The 24002-nt window shown below is 37.6% G+C and overlaps 4 protein-coding genes across 5 annotated transcripts in view; 2 read left to right on the top strand and 2 right to left on the bottom strand.

The window, feature by feature from the left end:
• Positions 1–13635, bottom strand: part of LOC125237664 (transmembrane protein 165-like) — a 63521-nt gene extending 49886 nt beyond the window's left edge. Inside the window, exons 1-2 of the mRNA XM_048144799.1 lie at positions 13463–13635; positions 10930–11045 (exon numbers count right to left, since the gene is read on the bottom strand). Coding sequence (XP_048000756.1) covers positions 10930–11037 — 108 coding nt within the window. The 5' untranslated portion in view covers positions 11038–11045; positions 13463–13635. The remainder of the gene's footprint in view (positions 1–10929; positions 11046–13462) is intronic.
• A 299-nt stretch (positions 13636–13934) lies between these two features.
• LOC125237668 lies at positions 13935–19114 on the top strand. Its single transcript, XM_048144803.1, is given in 9 exon segments — positions 13935–14142; positions 14226–14343; positions 14683–14842; positions 15460–15954; positions 17631–17717; positions 17851–17967; positions 18107–18224; positions 18475–18687; positions 18777–19114. Coding segments are annotated over 9 exon segments (1656 nt in total). The 5' UTR covers positions 13935–13979; the 3' UTR covers positions 18962–19114.
• On the bottom strand, positions 15940–16891 carry LOC125237667 (splicing factor 3B subunit 5). Its single transcript, XM_048144801.1, has one exon. It carries the CDS (start codon positions 16693–16695, stop codon positions 16438–16440), a length of 258 nt encoding a protein of 85 aa, XP_048000758.1. The 5' UTR covers positions 16696–16891; the 3' UTR covers positions 15940–16437.
• Positions 19115–22897, top strand: LOC125237662 (bifunctional peptidase and (3S)-lysyl hydroxylase JMJD7-like). Of its 2 annotated transcripts, XM_048144796.1 has the most exons (7): positions 19115–19247; positions 19320–19399; positions 19564–19634; positions 20281–20436; positions 21135–21301; positions 21912–22103; positions 22649–22897. In XM_048144796.1, exons 1-7 carry the CDS (start codon positions 19196–19198, stop codon positions 22864–22866), a joined length of 936 nt encoding a protein of 311 aa, XP_048000753.1. In that variant the 5' UTR covers positions 19115–19195; the 3' UTR covers positions 22867–22897. The 2 variants fall into 2 exon arrangements, with proteins under 2 accessions (XP_048000753.1, XP_048000752.1); XM_048144795.1 differs by lacking the exon at positions 19564–19634 and having other exon boundaries at positions 19119–19247; positions 19320–19470.
• The last annotated feature ends 1105 nt before the right edge of the window (positions 22898–24002 follow it).

The following is a 24002-nucleotide window of genomic DNA, read 5'->3' as shown; positions in this document are numbered from 1 at the left end:
ATCACAAATATCACAATTTTGTTTTCTTTTAACCCATTAATCGTGACATTCCTCTAAAAGTGGCACTGAAGGGAAGTTTCATGTGCTCTACCTACCTCTTTTGGGAATACAAGTGTGAGTTTATGCCTGAACGTATGTAGAAGGTTACCATAGATTTTTGGTCAATTAAATTATTATATAATTTCAACATTATCCTTGGCTATGCTATCCTGTGATATGGTCAACAAATGAAGCAATCGCATGCCGTAAAATCGTTGGCCATTAGGTAAGTTTCTCAGATAGTTACCCTGAAACACATAATGACACATGATAGCATGATAGTCTACACGTGCCTTATCACGGTGATAACATCATGACATGACTGTGGTCACAGTTTTTTTTTTTTTTTTTACTTGGACATAGAGATATTTAAAAGGTGTTATATTTATTTCTCTCTGTTCTTTGGTTTACAAATTCTACAATCTTTTCTTCTTTGCCTCAAGGTTGACAGACAGAGAATGCCTCATGGCATTAAGTTCGCCTTTTGTACTTTTGTGCACGTACAACATTTTAGTTACTAACAAAATAATATCTATTATATTTAAAATTGGTAGATAAATTAATTTCACAGAGAGATATTGCGCGATATTGTTGCTTTGTTTCGAAAGAACTACCTATAACAACCTTGGTAGAAGGAAAACGAAAATTAATAATTGCAAATAGTTATTTGTTTTAAAATGGTGTAATATTCCGATCTTCCCGAACGGTCGAAGATCTTTTTCCTCCGTTTTTTGAAGTAGAAAAAATGAAATATTCAAGGTCAAATTACTTTATCCGCTTAGTGGAACTATACATATAAACAAAAATTGATCGAGAGTCGTTTTTTACGACTCCTGAAAAACAGGAAGATCAAAGAAGGATATCTCGGCGCTTATTTAGCGTAGTGCTACTAAAGAATTCTGTCCGTCTGTCTGTCTGCTGAATTAGTCGGGAGTGTTCTAACTGTTCTAAACCATGTTTCATGAAAATCGGTCCACTATGTCGGGGTTTTTTTCAAATTTTAATTTGTGGTTAGGTTAGTTGTATCTTAGTTGTGGACGGAACGGAGAGAGAAACTAAATAACAGACGGCCAACCAAATTTTCCGGACGCCGCACTGGGAAGCCATAGAATTGAGATATGTGTAACTCAATCGCAAAATCTAATCATGGTGGCAAATTAGCAACGAAATTCTGGCTGAGAAAATTATCCAGATGATATTTTCTAACAACGGATGACTGATTGATAGCAAAAAAATACTAGCAAATAAAAATGAAACTTTTTATGGTCATGCCAGTGCCAACATACACCGTGTTTTTTTTTGTTTTCCGTTAAATTCGACACGGTTCGGTTCATTATCAGGAACCAATTTCATCGTTTACATACCTACATGATAAATGAATTAATCAGTGTGAGAGACCCTTAAGGATAACATTCAAGTTAGTGTCAAGTGATTGACGGCACATGTCAAAACAAATAACATTAGGAAGTGGTAAAGGCTGTCACACACGTGTTCAGTAATTATTTTTATTTTTTTAATAACTCTGTAACTGTAAGAGTTAAGACGCTAGTTTCATAGAGAAATAAATTAATGTATTTGATCTAAAGAACCTTCCCTTAAAGTTAACGGAATTCAATAAAAACACGGTGTATATAATTGAAAAGATACACATTGTTCCGTCTATTGTCCTTTGAGTCGTCGGCAACCCGAACCCTCCTTAGAACTTGTACATTCCTTTTTGCTGTGTACTTAACACAGCAAAAGGGAGTGTACAAGTTTCTAATAGGGTGGCAACGCGCTCGTGACACTGTTTGAGGTGCAGGCGTCCATAGGTTACGGTGACCGCTTTACATCAGGCGGGCCGTATGCTTGTTTGCCACCGACGTAGTATATAAAAAAAAAAAACATAATTTTGTGATGCGGTTTTCCTTGCCGGGGAAGTACCTTCTATAATAAATGAAGGTTTACGTCAGCACAATAAAATGTACCCATTAAATATTAATATATATGTATGCTCATGCCTATAGTATTTCAAAGGTAATAAAGCCTGTCACAAATGTCACAAAGAATGGGTTAACTGTTTTCTATACTCTGCCTACACCGTTTATTTATTTTTGTGATGAGCACAGGTATTCATAGATGTTTTTTCCATGTTGTCTGAGTACCCAGAACCTATAGATAACATTATACATCAGTCCTGTAGATAATATTATACAGGCGTGAGTTTAGTATGTTTAAACCTTCATCGGTAGCGTCAAAATACTTGCCATCATATATAAAACAAAATCGCATCTAGACATTAAGAATTACAGTTCAAAATGATACAAATGTCAAACGGTTAAAGGGTTAAGCAGTCGCTATAAAAAAGGTATTTTTATAGGTATGCAAGCACTAGACAATCTCGAGTTTTTATCATATATTCGTAACGGCTGATGTCATATCCTGCATTATTTGTTCAGATAATGAGGGACAAAACCGTGTGGCTCATCTTTTTGTGTCTCTGTATGTAATTCGTCACACATTAAAATGCTAACACTTAACTACTTTTTGCCGCGAGAATACAAGTATAAAAAACATTTTTATTGAATAAATAAGAAAATAAAGTAAATAATAAGTACAAACAAAAATCCACAGCACAGGCTTCGTCAAATATAGTATCTATGTCATGTCAAGTAGGTTATTAACATATATATATATATATATATAATATATATATAAAAAGGAACACAACATACACCTAAATCTAAAATAACCCTCCCTGGATCGTACCTGGCTCAAACGTCCCCATTATACCCGCCGCATTTCCCCGCTGAACTGCAATGGAGACCTGTTGGACCAGATACGACTCAGAACGAGGATCGCAGCCCCTCTCCCGCAAACGACGCCCTAATTCCCTGAAAAAGGAGCGAGCCTCTGAACCCCAAGGCCCCGCTGTCTCAATTGCCACCGGCACAAAGTCATAAGCGGTTTCCAACGCGGAGTACTTTGTGTGCTTAGACTTTGCCGCGGACTCCGCCGCTGAGCCAGCACAACTTGTAGTCTGCCTCAAATGGGATGCAGCGTAAGTGCTGACACAAGTTGCATCCCACACGAGACAGCGCCCCCTTCGCCACGGAACCAAGGTCAGTCCGTCTGGCCGTTTGCCGTCTGTGCGACTCAACCCCGGTGGCTCCAAGACGCAAGGCACATTGGCAGAGACCAACGCGCGACGCACGATCTCGTTAATTGAGTGATGCCTCGGGAACCGCCCAGCACACCTTTGGCAACTAAGGCCGTGGTGCCCATCTTCCTCAACCATCACTCCACAGCGGCAACGGTGAGCCTCACACACCCTTGCCCCCAGCCTAAGAGCCGCTGAAATTCGTAACGAATCATTATCTAACAGCGTACCAAGCTGAGGCGAAGGCAAGGCATGTAACCACGCCCCAGATTCAGCCCGTTCGAGGGCTTTAAGGCGCGCCAGATCAACGCCCGATGCACCACTCATCAGCGAATCATATACCCGCTTGCTCAATATGTCATCCCACTGTTTTTGGATAACAGGGTTGTCAGGCCGCTTACCGCAGGGGATTGTGTCCGACCACTGTGCAAGTGCATCAGAAACGTACGAGACTGGAAAATTGCCGCCATATTCAGGGTAAATGCGAGCGACAAGATCCGCAGCCCCGTGAGCTGATGCAAGAAATGCAACTAGTCCCAACCCCTCAACCGCGCGTATCCCTAGACCCCCATATCTTATGGGAAGAGCAGCCTGAACCCACTGGGTGTTGCTCAGTTCCACGTTCAACACCATCTCCAAAGTCACCCTGAGCTCACGATCGATTTCCTTAGCCTCGTTAACAAATTTCCACGTTGGGGATGTTCTGAGGATGTAAGTCATCCGAGGCGTGGCAAAACAGTTCCGTAACAGCGTCAAAGCGACATGGGATGACAAATTGAGCAAATGGTCCCTAACATTAACGAGAGCATCCTTCTTCATCCGTAAAGCCGCGCTGACCCCCTCAAGAAAAATAGGCGCCCCCAATAATGATAACCCCGTCTTGTCAACCATTTTAATCCCAGGCAATAGAGACTCCAAATTATCCAAATGAAATTTCGACACTGGCCCGCACGTGAAAAGCTCGCACTTTGTTGGGTTCACCTCTAAACCCACATTTTTCAAGGCTGGTATCAATAGCTGTAAGTCCTCCATGACTTCACCCGGCTTACCCCCGATAGTACCATCGTCAAGATACCACGCGTTAAGCGGAGACTTGAGCTTAACAATGGTCTGCTGTATAGCCAGGCAGAAAATCAGGGGACCTAGAGGATCACCTTGTTGTGCTCCAACCTGAGAACTAATCAATTCGTCCTTTAGGTAAAGGTTAGACGAGGCGGAATAACACTGATACAAAAAGGGGTAGAGAGACGGCACACGCTCCAAGACCTGCTGCAACATAACGTCCCTGTCAAGGCAATTAAAGGCGTTTCTCAAATCTACCTTGACAAGGACACTGTCCGTGTTATCGCGTTCCAAAACAAAAGTCCTGGTAGCATGTATAGCCGCCTCGCAACCCCTTGTCGTACCAAACCCGATCTGGTGCGGCTGTAAGTATTGTGACATAACGTCTCTCACTGCTTGACATCCCAGCTTTGCTGTAAGACGCCGAATCACACTGCCCACAGCGATCGGCCTTATACCCCCATCTTTTTTGGAAAGGGCACACAACGATGCTCCGTCCAAATAAGGCGTCACCTGTAAATTAAGCATCCCTTTTAGAAGGAAATTGCACAAGCAGGTTAATGATTCCAACAAACGTGGCCCGTTACTGCCTGCGGATGAGGACGTCAGTTCCTTAAGATGCTGCGGGCTCAGACCATCTAACCCCGAAGCGGACCCGTTATGGAATGAGCCCAACGCCTTAGCCACCTCAGCTGATGCTACCGACAAATGAACACTATGTCGGTCCGGCTCTGGTGGGAAAGACGGTGGTTTAGAAGGGGACGGATGCTTTTCACGCATTGCTCCTAACGTGTCTTCATTTATAGGCGCCAATGATGATTCCGACATAAGCAAACGAACCGCACCTCTTAAATCGCCGTCATAGACTTTAGCCTCTATTGCGCGATATTTAGAGCTCGACTTATGACCTACACAGCCATCGGGCAGGAATAGCTCTGAATTTTCAATATTTTCCTTGACAAGACTTGTAAGGGATTTGTTAGACCTACTCTCCGGAACCCTTAGAGCCGAAAAAGAAAAAGAAAGTAACGCTAACCAATCTTCGGTCTCATTTGTACGCAGCGCCTCGTTTATCACGTCACATAGTTTACCGGCAGCGAGACTTCGCGCTCCCTTTGGGATATGTCTCAAAACGCGTACGCTCGATTTCAAGGACGGCAAAACCTCCAAGCTATGTCCCGGAGCCGTCGGCGTAACCGTTATTGTCGGAACGGGCTGTGGCAAAGCAAGGTTTGAATTAGGAGTGCTCGGACTAGCTCCCGGATCAGGATTGGCCACATCCCGGTGCATTTTAGTAATGTGAACATGAAGTCCCCGAGGCACCACGTACAACTTAGGTGATCCCGGACAGTAAGGGCATGTTGCTTTGGTGGGGCTGCTCATGTTAACTAATTAAGTAAATATCAAAACATAATAAAATATTTTGAACAAACAAAAAAAATATATCAATAATCACACTAACAGCCGACAAAAATTAAAAATATACTAAATAATCAAAATAAACTTGTAAAACATTTTAAAATGATAGTGTAAATAATTCAATATGCTTAATTATAACTATAACTATTAAATTAACTAGCAATACATAACTTAGCATTAAACCGTATAAACAACTCCATCTAATTTCGCCGAGATAAATAAAACCAGCCGTGCAGCCGTAGCAGATGCAGCAATTACTCGCACAATTCGTAGTCTCGAAGTATGTACACCCCGTAGTGGATTTCGTCTCTCAGTAGCTATAACACCATCATCTGTTACTCAGCAACCGACCAAAATGTCGGGTAGGAACTGTTTTAAACTGCTTAATGTGTCGCGAATTAGTTGACTACCCTACGTTGTCAACATTTTTCTGGAACTGACAGTGTGATCGCGTCTGTGGCAGCCAACGCACGCTGTCATTGCTTGGCCTATCAGGAAACAGCTTCGTCCACCAACTTGTACTTCGATATTATTTTTGAGTTTGTAACGGATAAAAAAGTGTTCTCACCGGGTCCGTGCTAGTGATTTTGTGCTTCATTTTGGAGGTTCGCAGTACACAATCTTGCGCAAGTTAGAAAGGATTGTTTACCCAAACTTCTAGTGTTCGTCTTCGTAAGTAAACAATTATTTGATAAATAAAATCGCGAGACCTCGATTGGTATAATGTTTACATGGCCGGTGTTGCCAGCTAATCCATACAAGTATTATATATATCTAGATATTACACATACCTACCATACCTACCTCTACCTTCCTAATACCAAAGAGGATTGAGTATTATCGAGCGTTAGGCCTGATTTAGACGGCGTGCGAACTCGCATGCGATTTTAGTTACATTGCGGGCTGTTGAGGTTAGATTAATTTTGCACAGCCATGAAATACCGCAATGTAATAAAACTCGTATGCGAGTTCTCGTACCGTCTAAATGGGGCCTTACTGTCAAAGTAAAATGTGTAATCACAGTGCATAGACTGCCATCTCTCGACACAAGCTTAAAACTTTTGAACCTCAGTTTTGACAATTTGGCCCATATTGTTAGCTTGATATGTGTTAAAATGTCAAATATATAATATTAGGAGCCATCTAGTCGAGCGTTCCCCAAAGGTGTAACGCCATCTACGCCACCGTACCTTTTTGTCTATGGCTTTGGTCGAGGTACGTTTCTTTCCTAGACTTTATCCGTCTATACGGAGTTACATATGTCTATGCTAATACTTTTACAAAGTTTCGAAAAAAGAAGTTCTCGGGGATTTCCTAACGGATCATGGAATTTTGTAATTAGATGTATGGTTGCTCAACCTCATACAACAATGTTTTAAGCATCTAGAGAATTATATGAGATAATTTGCGATTATGTTAACAAAAACCATATAAGTAAAATTTGTATTGCCTTTGATTTCCAAAAAAAAAAACTAAATTAACACATTTAATTAAAGATTTTTTAACTTCTGATTAGCAGACACGTCTGCAATCGATGCCACTAGGCTTAGAATAAATTTAAAAGTGGAAAATGTCTGCCTTGGGTGAGACTTGAACTCATGGCCTCTGGATGTGAGACACTTTCCACTTTAAAATTTATTTTGATCAAAGATGTTACTAGAATAACAACATTTATGTTCATTTAATGTTGGCTGCCACGTGACAGGCTTAGCCTAGTGTGGGGCCACAGGACAAAATAAATGTACCTATTGTAATAATTTCTAATTAACAATAAACTATTCTTATTCTTCTTCTTCAAAATACAGTTAAAATACATAAAGAATTTCCTATTACATAAATTAATGTTTCTATTTTCGCGCCATCTATCGATGTTGTATGTAACTACGTCCTCATGTAATGAGCAACAATTCTACAAGGTGCATTCTAAATGTAGCGCTTTGGGGAAATAAAAGCCATCCCATTCGTTAATTAGACCATACAAGCTTTTTTTTTTAATAGCTGGCTTATGTGTTATGTGTCCTAGTGCTGAGCAAAGGCATTTGCCCGTGATTTGCACAGCTCCCGTTGGTGTGCTATTTCTTACCTGTATTGTTTTATTTTTAGTTTTAACCCTTAATAGGGCAGAAGAACTTCGGAAATTAGTCAAATTTTAATTCTGTCAAATTGACAAATAAAGTCTAAACTATGGTGGTAAATATATGGCCCCAGCCCTATTAAGGGTTAAACTAGCGCCATTTATAAAAACCTTTGGCAGTTGAAAACTCTATTAAAAGTTCACCAGCACTAGCGCCATCTATGGCATTCATAAGGAACTATCTCCTATAATTAGCATCTATGTAGCTCTTGAAATTCACGTGTTTTAATTATAACCTGTAAGTGTATACAAACATGACGCACACAAAGATAAGATTGATCATGAGTGCGCTTACACGTAATTAGACTTTAGTGATAGGTAAATTAGTAGGTACATGTAACCGACAAAGTAGGGCGGTCGGCACTAAAATTTGACATTTGTGCACCGGCATCAAAATAATAGCTTTATTAGAGTTTTATTAATCAGTTTTTATTGAAAACCGATTTTCGGTAGGTTTTGCCAAATTTCACTAAACTGCCCGTAGCTCCGTAACTAGAACCGACAAAGTGGGACGTTTCACTAAACTCACTCACAAATAATGGCATCAATAGTCGTTGCACGTTCTATGCGTTTCTTAGAGCACACTGGAAATTCTTCTTCTTCTTCTTTACATCCTGTTACCCTCTGCTGGGGTGTAGGGCTCGAATCATATTTCTCCATTTACTCCGGTCTTGGGCAGTTTGAGTGACCTCCTCCCACCCCATGTCTAGCACCCTGAGCTCCTGCTGAACCGAACGACGCCAGGTCGATTTAGGGCGGCATGGTTTGCGCTTTCCGGGAAAATGGGGCTTTTGCTGGAAATTGGATCAAAGAACTAAATGGATAGCTACTACCGTGAAAAGAAAACGTAAGTGTTATGTCAAAACAAAACATTATAATAAATTATAATTAAGCTTTGTTTACCTAATATTGTTCAATCAATCAATCAAATCAATCAATACTAGGTACTTACGTTTAGACTTGTTTTATATGGCATTAACGGGACGGAGGTTTAGCAAATACCATATCACTCGCTCGTAGAACTTCTACCATTACTCCTATGTTCTTCAAGATTCCTTATATGCACCAATTTATTGCCTCTTTCTGTGGTCTGGGGTTGGAAGTTTATACCGTGAGTAATGCTTTGGAAACTGATTTTTATTATTATATATCCATGTCTTTATAATCGATCTACCTAAATTACACTTGAAATAGTAGGTCTTGTTATTCGATTTATTTAAAATTAACGAAAAATCGTTAAAATATATGTTTATTTACATGTCATTTTTTGACATTTTCCATTTCAAGTTCACATAGTAGTGGGCGTAATTGTCGTGCACGTAGCCAATAGAGGAGCACTAAGAAAAGATTTTTCAAAATTCACCTCCTAAGGGGGTGAAATGGAGGTCCAAAGTTTGTGTGAGAAAACATGATTAGATTAGTACGCGGGCGAAGCCGCGGGAAAAATCTAGTGTAGTTATATAACAGTAGGTCTAGGTTCCATCAAAATATGGTAAAAGTAAGTAACTTATCTGAACGCAAAAAACCAAACAAACATTGATTATAACAATTATAACAAAGATTGGTTAGTGTCCAAACTATAGTTATTTTTTTTACAAGTGGGCAAAGTTGTTTAACCGCACGTGCCAATATTGATACCCGAGCAAGCGAAAGATTCCAATATTGAACCGCCAGCGTAGCAAGTGGCTCAAAAAGTGGAATCTTGAGCGTTGCGTTGCGAGGGTTTCAAGGCATGAAGGTTAAATAAACTTTGCCACCGAGTGAAACACAAAAATGTTCGCCACACCAACACCAATAAAATACTGACTATAAAACATCAAACTAAATCAAATCCACCAATTTATTCAATACTTATGATTCAAAATCATGATTTATAGGTAAATTCTACCAGCCAGCTTTTTCATCAGAAATTACTTTGCACTCTTGTGGATAAAATGCAATTTTGCTATCTGTTTTCGAATAGCAAGGAGAGCCTTTACTAGTTGGGATGGTGAAAAAAATGTTATGCATACTGTAAAACCTTAGGAAATGCCACATTTCAGCTCTTTATCAATGCAATGACTCGTGTGGATAATCTTGCAATTACTCAAACCGTAAACAGTTAAAATGCATTGATAAGCAATGTCACGGCTGTAAACTGCATGAGCTGTCCATAGTTATGGACATGAGTATATATGTATAAAATTATAAAAGATCTTTTATGTATACACGTGTTTTAATATAATCTAATTCAGTGGTGGGCAATTTTTTTCCATTGAGAGCCAAAATTTGAAGGGATTTTAGAGGTGGGCCTGATTTACACCAAAAATGTTGTTTAAAAACAGACTAGACAAGTGGCTTTTAAATAATAAGATAGTGACATGACTTTTCTAACTATAAATCATGAGATTCATGAGACACTGTGTAACATAGGCTCATGAGCTGAATAGCTGCTCGCCTATAATTGAATAATAATGTATTTTTCCCCTCACTAGCTCGGAAACACGTGTTTTGTCCTTTAATACCAGCGGGTAAAAACGCATTTTATCCACTAGTGGGTAAAGTAATTTGACCTTGAATAAAGTCAAATTAACTGCTTTAAAATAAAACTGATAAAAGTAGATGAATCTAGTAATAAAGATGATTTACCACCTTTGGAACTACCTACTGGAAGCAGTGATAAACGCATTTATGGTGAGGGGAAAAGTTTTGTGTTACACTCGGGTGCAAATGTATTTTACTTCTCGTGTGTTAAAAAACTCGCAAGTTCAGGATTCTATTCTCGAACCACTCGCTTCGCTCGTGGTTCAAATATAGAGTCCTTTTACTTGCTCGTTTTTCAATTTCACACTCGGCGTTAAAATACAACTTTGCCCCCTTGTATAACAAATAACTATTTACTTGCCATATGACATATGACACACTATTTTGAGGGAAGGATAAGATTCTTCGCGCCTTACTTTGCCCACCACGTTTATTTATTTCATGAACTTTGGTTCAGATTCAAAACAGTTCCAATGTACAAAACGGCAACTGCATTCCCACTCCGTTTACGGTACAAAGTAAAAGGGACTTAAAGCCACCGTAGTCGCCATAAGGGTTCCTTTTGTACCTTTTTGGTATGGAACCCTAAAAAATGGTATGATAAAAATCTTACCTCCGTGGCAGCTGTTGAAGATACTCCTTGTGCATCACTGGCCGATGCCACTGCCCACATCACCGCAAACGCCATAGCGCCCAAAATGTATGACCGTCTTCGCACCATGTTGAACACTGTTATCAAAACATTTTAATAATGAAAAAGTTGTTACTTTTAGATGGTGACTTCTAGATTAATGGGTTATTCTTTGACTAAAATACAACAGTCAATTGTGTTCTTAAGAGGATATGGTAGCGAAAATGCTAAAATGGAAAGGAGCCCCCCTTTCAACTTGGGAATTTTAGTTAAATATACAAGTGTTATTAACTAGATTTATCGAAGAAAAATTGTCCATTAAGAACAACTCAGTCAAAAGATATTTCAAAAAATCTTTAAAATCGAGGTTCCACTCTCGACTCTTTCCTCCTTCAAAACTTAATCAATCGGAATGAAATTTGAGAATCTGAATAACAATAAAATAATCTATGTCGGACCGTTTAGCTTTTTTGGTTAATTGTTACCAATCTTGAGTATCACACTTTTGAAAATTTTTGATTGGCTCTAGAGTCTTTAAAAAGCAGAATATCAAAAAAATCAAAACGGTCCGACACAAATAAAAATAGTAACAATCTGTGTTGAAAAAATCAGTGCTCTATCTTCAAAAACCAGGGAGGAAATAGTCGAGAGTGTTTGTATGGAGAATTGACCCCTACCGTATCGTCTTAAGGAAACAAAGAAAAAAAATCCTTGTAGATATAAACAAAGACTTATGACCTTATGAGTCTGTCTCTTTGTTATTTTATCACAACCACATATTTTGCACTAAAATCTGCATCTTTAGGTATATGTAAAAACAAAATCTATCCTCAAATGGCCCCTTAAACCAGTTGAGAGTACCTAAATGAAAATATTATACAACAAATAAGGAAGTTAAAAACAAGTAGCTCAGTTACAGATAGAGATCCCCTTAGTTTTGTATTTGGTTGGTTAACCAAATGTTGTACATAGAGTTGTGCCGTTCCTGCGAATATTCTTGTGTTTGTATGGGAAATATTCTCTCACAAGCATATTCTCCATAGTAAACTGAGAATGATTTAGAGTACGGCACAACTCTAGTTGTACCTAAATGTAAAAATTATTTGGTTACTTTTTTTTAATACCTAAAAGTATTGAGTATAAAGTAGATCCATTGTTTTTTGCTATTGCTATAGTGTCCTAAGGTCCATGAGTTTGCTTTCCATGTGCATGTGATTATCATTCTGTTTACAAATGAGTCGGATAATCACAAGATAATCCTACAAGTCTTCTTTATGAGTTTACAGATAAGTGCCAAAACTATGTATACACAACCTAAAGGTATATGCAATAAAGTTGTGTAAACATACTTTTGGCACTTTTTTTGCTGTGTGTTGTTTTATTTAGCTTATGAAATAAAACTATGGAAACAGATTAATAGTTTTCATAGTTATATTTCATGAGTAACTATCGCATTAACCGAAGACACTTCTTGTAGCTTTTTAATTTGTACAATAAAAAAAAATAAAAAGATTTGGACTGTTTGTATTTGCAGATTTCAAAATAATCTTCTAGATTTTGACTATCATGGATTTCTGCAAAATAATGCCTGATTCCTTTGATTGTCTATAATTTATATAATTTTCACATCATCTATGTAAAGTTTTAGTAATATCACCACCCACAATAATCTCTGCTTTGCCTAAGCCTGGCATTAAGTCCACCTTTTGTTGTACTATAAGTTTTTCTTTCTTTGTGTACAATAAAGATTAAATAAATAAATAAATCATCCAAGCCACATCTGATAGTGGTTACGCCAGGATCATGTATCAAGAACATAGGTACCTATTTGAACTATGCTTAAATAAATTGATTAAAATTATACGAACTACAATTAAATAAATCTACTATTACCTTGTGTGTGCTTGCTATTCCATTCAACAGTTAAGCACGAAATGAACAGTAATTAATTTAAGACTGAAGTTTCCTCAATTAATTATTATTAATTTTATTATGAAGATAGTTACTCAGTTTTGACAAAGGGTGCTAAAAATGACTTACATATCATAAATTTAGATTATGTACACCACATACCAATGTTCAATACGTACTTTGATAACGATTGACATACATAATACATAAAACATTTAATATGCTATACCTATTTAAATCATTAGGTATTTAAGCCAGCAACCCTATGTTTTATTAAATTGTTAGAAGAAACAGTTTTGGTAACTAGATGGATATAGATTTTAGAAAGTACTCATTAAAAGTTAAGGCAAATAACTAAAGAATAGTCGAAGTCGCATACAATTAGATTATTAAATACAATACAAGGAATGATAATGAAACGGAGATGTAAGAGTCCACCTTGTAAAATGAGGCGACTTAAATTATTAAGTTATAAGTTCTAGATTACTAGGAGTAGTCTTAACAGGAGCTAAACACATGTTTTTCATTAGGAAAGTAACATTTTTTTCAATAAAATCGTTGAAACGTCACCGGTAGTTCGTGAATGTGGCGATTGCCAGCTTACCTTATCTAGTCTAACCACTATTCAGATCTCTTGTTAGATCAATAAAACTATATATCTAAAACGATTATACTATTGTCACATTACGTGATTATTAATATAAAAGTAATAACTGGATATCACACGAAAACACACATTTTCAGGAACACATCGCGTTTCCTAAATTGACATGACAGATAGATTCGTTTAGATGTTGATGTTGGCACTTGGCAAGGTCCATTTCAAGTTGATTTCAAGTTTTCAAGGCAACTCCACAGAAACGTAATAAAACAATGTCGAATTTAGTTATATTAGATATTTTTTGTGACAATATCTACTAAAATGCATGAAATCTAAAAAGTTCATTATTATTTGCTAGTTGTTAATTATATCGTTTAATTTACTGAGCATGAACAATTTAAGAAAACTAAACGTCCAGGTTCTGATTCTAGCAATAACAAAACGCTTCATCTTCAATGCTTCAAAGTGACGGATGGTCACAAGTCAACAAATTACACTATAACCCCTAAAATAAATCAAAATGCCTCTCGATTACCGTAGATTTAACGGCCCAGAAGATAGTGTATCCTACAAACGTTTCACAAAAGACTATTTAAAAACCTACGACGAACTGCATAAAGATTTAATAAACGAAAAAGGCTCACGGAAAGATGGGCGCGCTCTATCCGAAGCCCGAAGCATGTGTATGTTTTGTACGTGTTTACTATTGTGAATGAGTTGAAATTCTTTGAAAAAGTGTTAAACTAATTGCCAAGTTTTGTTTCAGTTGCGAGAACAGATATGGTGTCTCAAGCAAAGGGGTCGGCGTATGTAGAATTGAAGAAAACTAAAGTTGTGTGTTCCGTTTTTGATCCAAGAGAAATACCACATCAAAACGAATTTAGGTTTGTTTTTTATTGAATTCAAATGAGCTATCGATTTCGTAGCTCACATTATTGAATATGCTTACATTTGTATAATTTTCTGATGCAGTGTATTACTTATTTTTTAACCCCGGACGAAAAACGACGGGGTGTTTGACGTGTCTGTCTGCCTGTAGCATCGTAGCTTCCGGACGGATGAACCGATTTAGATTTGTTTTTTTTTTTTGTTTGAAACCTGTATTAGTTGGGAGTGTTCTTAGCTATGTTTCATGAAAATAGGTTCACTATGTTAAGGGGTTTTTTCAAAATTTTAATTTTGTGGTTAGTTAAGTTTCATTACAAATTCATTATTTTCAACAGCCAACTGGGGCAACTGTATTGTGAAGTGAAGTTTGCTCCATTCTCGTGTCCCCGCGAACGCCGACCGCACGCGCCAGACACCGAAGAAAAGGCATTGTCTGTAGCTCTGAGACAGGCACTGGAACCTGCAGTCTGCAGGCATTTGTTTCCTAATTACCAGGTAATGAAAGTAGTCAACTGGATGAGACTAGCTCAGGACCGGGACACATGGTGTACTAGAAGAGAGACCTATGTAATGATGTCGCGGAAACTTTCCAAAAAAAATCTTAAATTTCTTGAAAAATTCATGAAACTTTCATGAAGAATAAAGGGAATTTAAAGTTATGAAATGGAAATGTTCCATCCATACAATTGTCCGTACAGAATATGGAAAGTTTCCGAAGCTTTCCTATGTGAAAATTTCAGAGTTTTGGAAACTTTCCGTGGGCACATCAGTAGGCCTATGCTCAGCAGTGGGCAATAAAGGGCTGACATGATGATGATGATGATGAAAGTAGTCTAGGTATTTAGGAAGATCCACTCACAGCATTGCTACCAAACATTAATTATCCTTGGGGATAGCTTAGGTTTGTACCAACCAATTTGTTTGAGATTTAGCTTGAGACAGCTCTATATGTGAATCAGCCTTATTACTGTGTCTTGAGAAATCTGTCATAATGTAGTTAACACATTCATGGACATGTATGCTATAGCATACGCACAGTCATTTGGCCTGTGACAGATGGCGCCACTGCTGTCCTTGAATGTGTTAATGTTAATGTATTGTTTTTCTTACAGATTGATGTTTTTGTCTACATTTTGGAACATGACGGAGCCTGTCTAGCTGCAGCCATCAACGCCGCAGGCCTAGCATTAGGAGACGCTGCTGTCCCTATGTACGATATAATCACTGCTTGCTCCTTAGCTGTCATTGGAGACAAGACATTTATTGATCCCACTGAGGCTGAAGAACATGTGGCCATAATGAGTCCAGGGAACAATACTAACCACGGAAATGTGACCATGTCAATGTTATCAGGGTTGAAACAGATATCGGACTTCAGATTAACGGGCTCTATGGATGTAGAATGTACGACAAATGCCATGGAGGTTTTAGAAAAAGAGTGTGATAGAATTGTTCCGAATATACAGAAGGTTCTTGTTGTAAATGTGGTGAACCGTTTGAAACAACAGGCGGTTCTAAAAGAGGAGGCTAAGAAGAGGGAAGTATCGTTGAATGTTAAGATGGAGGAGTGGAAATCATTATTAAACGCTGGATGAAGTTTAGACTTTGTTTTATTACAAATATCCTTAAGAATACTTATGATAAGATTTAATTAAGAGCTGTTTCTTCAGAACTGTTCATTATTTCCATGTAAGTTGGCTACATCAGTAAATTTTCACATTGTTGAGATAAAATTACTAATTTGGGTGTGACAATCACAATATTATAGAATAGGAAGTGAAATGTGATAGTGTTTAGTAGACGAGATTTGCTTATATATTTTATATGAATAAACTGAACTGACACAGTATGTCTTTGCATGTATAAACCGACAAACTTGCTCGCAAATAGACTTAGTATATAATTCCTAGCTACATTTAGAGCCAACTACCTATTTTCAATGCATAGTGGATTATTTCCAACATGGCTATGATGATAGCACTGAAAGGGTAAATGTGCTTGTTTTTATGCTAAAAATTATTACTAAATAAATCATTCTAAATCAAGAGAGTATCTGAACAAATTTTAAAGAATAGCTCAGACACTTAGAATTAATCTTCAGGCTTTTCTGGTGGCGGCCCACACGGCTGCAACATCTTCTCCATCAAATTGAACTTCACGCGAGCCTTAGACTCGTTTTCCACAATAGCGAAGTAGCTCAGCAAATCTGGATGCCCCATGTAACTGCAGCACGAATCTCGGTGCTGGTTCGTTAACCATTCGTACTTCGTGGTGTCAGCGTGTCCGGTACCGATGTATTTACTTTGAAGATGCTCGAGTTGACTGTGGATGTTGTATCTTTCACCCATTTTCACACGGCTTGGTTTTCTAGGTTATGTTACCTGGTTACGAATGTAACACGTCTATTTGTGATAATTTCAACGCTGTTTTAACTTTCAAACGTGTACTGTAAGTATATTAAGTACCGTAAATTACGAAAATGATGAAAATGCAAAGCAAACGCCAATCAAACAATTGCTTTTTTTTTAAGGATTGACAGCTATGTCAACTTCGGATTCCAGTATTAATAGAGTAGACTGATATTATTGTAAAATACTTTTTTGACGGTGGCAATACCAAAATTACCATGGAAACAGCGCTATTTTCAAACAATCGATTGATAGGATTCTCTTATTTATGTTTACACTTCTAAGATATTTCAATTATACAAAATGTTAAAAGGAAGTCGGAAATCTAAATTAACAGAATTAAAGCGAAATGAAGAAGAACTTCGAAAACAAGCGAGAAAAATTCTTCGTAAAAAGCAAGACACTCAAAAAAGGGTGACACATCTTTTTTTGCACGAGAAATCCCTGACTGAAATTGTAAGTCATAAAATCGTTTCGTTTTAAATATACAGTAAGTATTTTATTAATGTATTGTTGAGAGTAACCTTTACTATTGAGTATTGGCGCTTCTTATTTACCAAATGATGTCTGATCTGTAATACAGAAATTTATCAGGCGTATTGTAGCTCCTTTACTCATGCAAGGTACATAAAATAACATAATTTATTTGTTTGCAGCCCAAACCAAAAAATCCAACACATATTGTATATGCTTACTACCACAGCAATCAGATAACGTCGATTGAAAATCTAGATCTTTTATACAATTTAACTCATCTACACCTTCAATGGAATCAAATAAACAAGATCCAGGGCCTCGAAAAACTTCACAGATTAAAGAAGTTATATTTGAGCCATAACAGAATTAGTGTGGTTGAGAATTTGGAAACACTGAAGTATTTGGAAGAGCTGCATATTGAGAAGCAAGATATTAGCTGCTCAGACGGGCTGTGCTTTGATCCCAGAACTATGTTAGCCATAGGGGTAAGCGCGTTAATTCTTATTATAGGTATACAATTACCTAATTAAATAAGCATAAAAAGATTATTACTGTCTTCGGTTACCGCGATAACGCGCATTTTTTTGAAGTTAACTAATAATATTCTTTCCTTTAAAGTCATCGCTACGTATTTTGAATGTGTCAGAGAACAAGCTAACAGATGTTTTATGGGCTAAACCACTTCGCCGATTGGAAGTCCTCATTGCCAAGAAGAATAACTTAGACGATTTTACCGTGAGTGATATATTGTCTTAAAATATTATGCACTTAAACTTATATTATAGAATATAGCTAATCACTTTTAAAAGGGGATTTTTGGGATATTTTATAGAAGAAATTTACCATCAAAACATTTTTTTTTATAAACTTTCAGGAAGTTGCGGATGGCCTTTGCACGTTGGTATCACTAGTAGATGTGAATTTCTTAGGCAATCCAATGACCAAAAGGCATCGATATAAAGAAACAATTATAGCAAGATGTTCACAATTACGTAAGTGCTCCTCACACAATAGGTCATCTCAGCTACTTATTACATCATCACTACATAGTATAAAACAAAGTCACTTTTTCTGTCCCTATGTCCCTATGTATGCTTAAATCTTTAAAACTACGCAACGGATTTTGATGCGGTTTTTTTTAATAGATAGAGTGATTGTAGAGGAAGGTTTACATGTAGGTATAGTACCCGTGCGAAGCCGAGGCGGGTCGCTAGTTTACCAATAATTTAATCTTATTTTCAGGAGTCTTAGATTCTGTGGTTTTGCACACCACGTCGAAAACTTTCCTCCGAAGTTTTGATAAAGCCCTGCGACTACGTCAAATGCATGAAAAGAATAAAATTAGTATGACACAACAAGGTGCGGACGAATTCATGGAGCTTAATATGTTACCGGGACCCCGAGCTCGTAGCGCTATCACTATATCGGAAACAGAAACGAACCGGAAATCTAATGGTTAGTTTTACTTATTTCTGATAGAAAAGTAGACATACTTTACAAAACCTTACTGTATCAAAGTAAAATATGATATTTATGTGTTTTAGTGACTGTGCTCGACGCTACCAGCAACTTCATGCCACGCAATCTATGGAACAGGACACTACTATCCCCTAGCGAAACTATAGCTCCTCCGAGTGAAGCACCGAAAAGAAAAGAATTTTTTTCTGACTCGTATGAACAACCCATTAAGGGAATTTTGAAGAAACCCATGCCTATGAAATATATTTAATAATTTCTACTACTCATTCAAAAATTAAGTTATTAAGTTACTACTTAATGTAATTGGATTTTTTAATGGTTTTATAGTGTTTTTTATTTATACAACAATAAAATTAATTTACAAGAATCCAAACTAGTTCCGATTAAAAAAAGAACTGTCAATCTCCTGTCAATTTTTTCAACGCAGTTTTTAGGTTATGTTTACATGTTAAATAAATAAAAGTTATTATGTATAAAAGGCAAGATGAGTAGTATTATTACTGATGCTCTTAATGTCCTGCACGAGGAATCATCAGGTAACAATTAGTATATTTGACATATATGGTTTTATATGTAGATGATTATGGTAACATTTCTTTATATTTTAGATTTATATTTGGGTGAGGGTCTCTCTGAAACACGGGCATTAGAGCCACTAGAGTTCTTCAGGGAATATGTATCAAAGAACATACCAGTTATCATCAGAGGAGCCTGTGATTCCTGGCCGGCTACAAATAAGTGGAATGCTGACTATTTTAGGTAACCAATTTTAAACACTATGCTAAAGAAATGTTACGCTAATGGTGGCCCATGGTGGCCGGCTCATGGTGGCGGCTGGCTGTATCAAAGAACATACCAGTTATCATCAGAGGAGCCTGTGATTCCTGGCCGGCTACAAATAAGTGGAATGCTGACTATTTTAGGTAACCAATTTTAAACACTATGCTAAAGAAATGTTACGCTAATGGTGGCCCATGGTGGCCGGCTTTTTAAAAATCAATGGGGTGGAATGATAGGATGTGTTTTTACATAATTGGGAGGATCGGATGACAAATTTCTCCAATACCCAAATGATGTCCAAACTTAATTTTTTAGAAGATGTCCAAATCTTAAGAATAAGTGCGTTTTCACATTGTCCGATCCAATATCTGATGTCGAAAGGATTTCAAAGGCAAAAACAAAGATGGCGCCTTAAATCTATGGGATATCAGTCAGTCTGACATCAGATCAGATAATGTGAAAACGCACTAAGGGTTGAAAATGTTTTTGGTAAACATATTACACAATCTATGTTAAGATCTAAATTAGAACGTAACAATGAATGCCTTAGGGCCAGTTGCATCAACCACATTTGACAGACACATCATCGTCACGCAGCAGACGTCTATGGAACTTCCCACACAATAAAATGTAACGAATGCTTTAACGGTGACAGACAGTTTGATGCAACCGGCCCTTACTTATGTAAATTTTGCCTTACTTATGTAAATTTTACGGAAATGTAACTTCAAACTTTTTCGTTTCCCAAGTTGTATGAAAATCAACTTATTTGTTTAATTTATTGTACAGAAAAACAATACCAGATAAAAAGGTGACGGTAGCAGTCACCCCCAATGGTCTTGCGGATGGCATCACCGTCAATGATGAGGGGAAGGAATATTTTGTCATGCCATATGAAGCGGAGATGACAATGACAGAGTTTTTAGATTGCTTGGAGCAGAAAAGGTATGTGAAAAAGTATCTGAAGAAAATATTTGCATTTAATGATCTTTAGTAATACAAAAAAAAAAGGTATAGGTATTGGCTCTGTGAGTCATCATCATCATCATCCTTGCGTTATCCCGGCATTTGCCGCGGCTCATGGGAGCCTGGGGCCGCTGTGACAACTAATCCCAACTAATTTACCCCACTAATTAATCCCACTAGTTTTACGGAAGTGACTGCCATCTGACCTTCCAACCCAAAGGGTAACTAGGCCTTTTTTTTTTTTTTTATATGGGATAGGAGGCAAACGAGCAGACAGGTCGCCTGATGGTAAGCGATCACCGCCGCCCATGGACACCCGAAACACCAGAGCCTTATTGCAATTAGTCCGGTTTCCTTACGATGTTTTCCTTCACAGAAAAGTGACTGGCAAATATCAAATGACATATTGGCTCTGTGAGTATGGTAATATAAATGAATAATGTAAGTAAATGGAACACACCCAAATTAGACAATCATGCAGAATTACCATTTTTTTTAAATATGCCTTCTTTTTACTGACAATGTTGCTGTTAAAAAAACATTGCCAAAAACCTTTAGAAGTGTGGTATATTTTTTCTAAATATTTTGTTAACTAAAATAGTAAAAATTATATGTAGAAAAAGTAGCTTTCATGCTTGTCACCATAATAAGTTCCATCCATACATGTTTTTTTACAGAGAAAACTACATACCATACATACAGAAACAAAATTCCAATCTAACGGAAGATTTCAAAGAGCTATTATGTGATGTAAAACCAGAAATACCATTTGCCAGTGAGGCATTCAATAAGTCACCGGACGCTGTCAATTTTTGGATGGGAGACGACAGGGCTGTCACGTCAAGTAAGATCTATATTCATGTTGTTTTACTAAAGTTGACAAGCCGACAAAACTTGTCTGTCCATGTCCGTTTGTCCCTTTCCATCATACCAATATGTCTGAATGGGACAGGCGATTATTAGTGGCTTGTTAACTTCAGTAAGCATTTATGAATAAGGGGCCAATATGTTAATGCCGAAGAGGTACTCTATAATACGAAATAATTCAAGCGCTTGAAGATAATTGGACTGTGCAAAAGGTGATGGAAAAATTCATGACTGAAAGAGATGCAAAAATTACTAAAAACATTTTGTACTTTTGATAATTCATAGGATTGAGATACACACTTTTTTTTTATTATAAACTGGCCATTGGCCTTAGTCGCACCTGATGGAAAGTGACGACAATGCCGAGGTTGTAGCTCACTGGTTCAGTAATAGCCTATTTACTCTTGACTTAAATACACCCAGATTGTATTCGCCCGGGAATACAGATGAGGGGAGCATGTTCTGTTCCTTAGGTAGGGATTATTGTACGGATTTTTGACAAAATCTACATTTTACCCTGCTATTTATATCGCTAAATTTTGTATCATAATCATATCTCATTAAAACTTGCGTTTTTCAACTTTTAGTGCACAAAGACCCATACGAGAATATCTACTGCGTGATAGATGGTTACAAAGAGTTCATCCTCATACCCCCTACGGACTTACCTCTAGTACCTTACCACCGTTACCCTAGAGCTGAGTTCAAGTATAGTGATCACTGGGAAATAGAGCCGGTTAAAGATGATGATGAAACTGGCCTGCCTTGGATTTGTGTAGGCAAGTATATCTAAGTTCATACTATACACCCTACAGACTTGCCTCAGTGCCCGTTAAGGGCCCATTTAGACGGTGCGAGAACTCGCATACGAGTTTTAATACATTGCGGTATTTGATGGCCGTGCTGACTTGTATGCAACCTCAACAGCCAGCAATGTACCTAAAATCGCATGCGAGTTCGCACGCCGTCTAAATCAGGCCTAAGGATGACAATGAATGTAGATACATTACGTAGGTACCTACTGTTGGGGTTACGTATAACAGCACACTAGATAGATATCATAGATACCACAATGTAATACGCATAAATGTAATATTAGCATAGCAAAATGTAATACGCATAAATGTAATATTGCCTTAACCCTTCGTCTGTGTTTGATAAGGATCCTAACATAAGGCAATGGACTTTAAAAAATTATATCAAAGTTATTATTTTATGACAATTTTTTGACACAAACAGACGAAGGGTTAAGGCATTCTCTACCAGTCAACCATTGGATCAAACAGAAACTTAACAATAATCAATATTTACTTACTTATTTCAGACCCTAAGCAGCCAAATTACTCAAAATACCCCCAATTTAAGAAGGCCCACAAATATAGGATACGTCTAGACAAAGGCGACTGCTTATACCTGCCCAGCCTTTGGTTCCACCACGTAACACAGAGCCATGGGTGCATAGCTGTCAACTATTGGTACGACATGGATTTTGATATTAAATATTGTTATTTTAAAATGCTGGAGAAAATGTGTAAGTTTTAGGTTTTTATAATTCTGTTAATAAATATTTTTTGAGTTACTATTGGATTTCATTTTAATAAGTTTTATTTTATGTAGGCAATTAACACCCCCTGAAATGGACTCTTAAAATAAAAAGTAACTTACAAGACGTAAACTTTTGGCGCACAAAATATCCGGCTGCCTTTCCCCCTTTGGGTATTTTTTCCCGTACCTATTCGAAATATATTATAGTCTATACCTACCCATATTATTATGTCTTAAGTTAGGTTATCTATTGCTGTTTTAAGTTCTCGTTGTGGCCAGCAATATATTCTGCTGTTAGATTTTTTATACTACGTCGGTGGCAAACAAGCATACGGTCCGCCTGATGGAAACCGGTCGCCGTACCTATGGACGCCTGCAACTCAAGGAGTGTCACATTATCACGGTTCGCGGTAGTCCTTCCACCTTCCCTCTGTAGGTACATACTAAGTTTTGACTGATTTCTCCTATTCCATGGTAGTTTTTTAGTTACCTACTGTCCTGCCCCCCTCGGAAATAACAATCACGAAGGTATGGCATGATCCTGTGTATAATAAAACGTCATGTATTTTTTTTTCTTTTATTTCACCATAATGAATACCGATAAGCAGAACACAAGTGAGGGTACTATTTGTATTGTATATTGTTTACTGTTGGTGTCTCTTTGCCGCATCATTGCCACTTTCTGAAAAATAAAAAACCAATTATTCAAATCAATACTAGGTACTAGGTAGTATGTAGGAATCTAGGTATGATCCTACGTTCTTTTAAGCTACCTAACCATTAGGCTGCGTAGCCAACGGAAGACAAAAAGAGTTTAGTTATCACAGCGCAAGGGTAAACCTTGGGTAGGCCGCCAGGGAGCACTCGCGATTCGCGAGTAGACAATAGACATTGGGTAGGTCAAAGTCCGATGACCGTCTGTCCGACGGTCTAATATATCGCTTCTAACTTCGTATTCGTACGGTCGACACCTCGCACAGTTTTATCGTAAGATATGTAGGTAAGTGTTACCACTGTGTCCTGGTACAGGTTCGATCGCGGCCGTCCTTTCGCCTCGCAAATTAAGTTCGAAACCCCGACGCTGATGAGAGTGATGAGCGTAGATCGAGACTCCTCGCACAGTTTTATCGTAA

This window comes from Leguminivora glycinivorella, chromosome 22 (assembly GCF_023078275.1).
Source record: "Leguminivora glycinivorella isolate SPB_JAAS2020 chromosome 22, LegGlyc_1.1, whole genome shotgun sequence".
Lineage (NCBI taxonomy): Eukaryota > Metazoa > Arthropoda > Insecta > Lepidoptera > Tortricidae > Leguminivora > Leguminivora glycinivorella.
The sequence above is the reverse complement of the archived record's forward strand: the minus strand, read 5'-3'. Positions and strand labels throughout refer to the sequence as shown.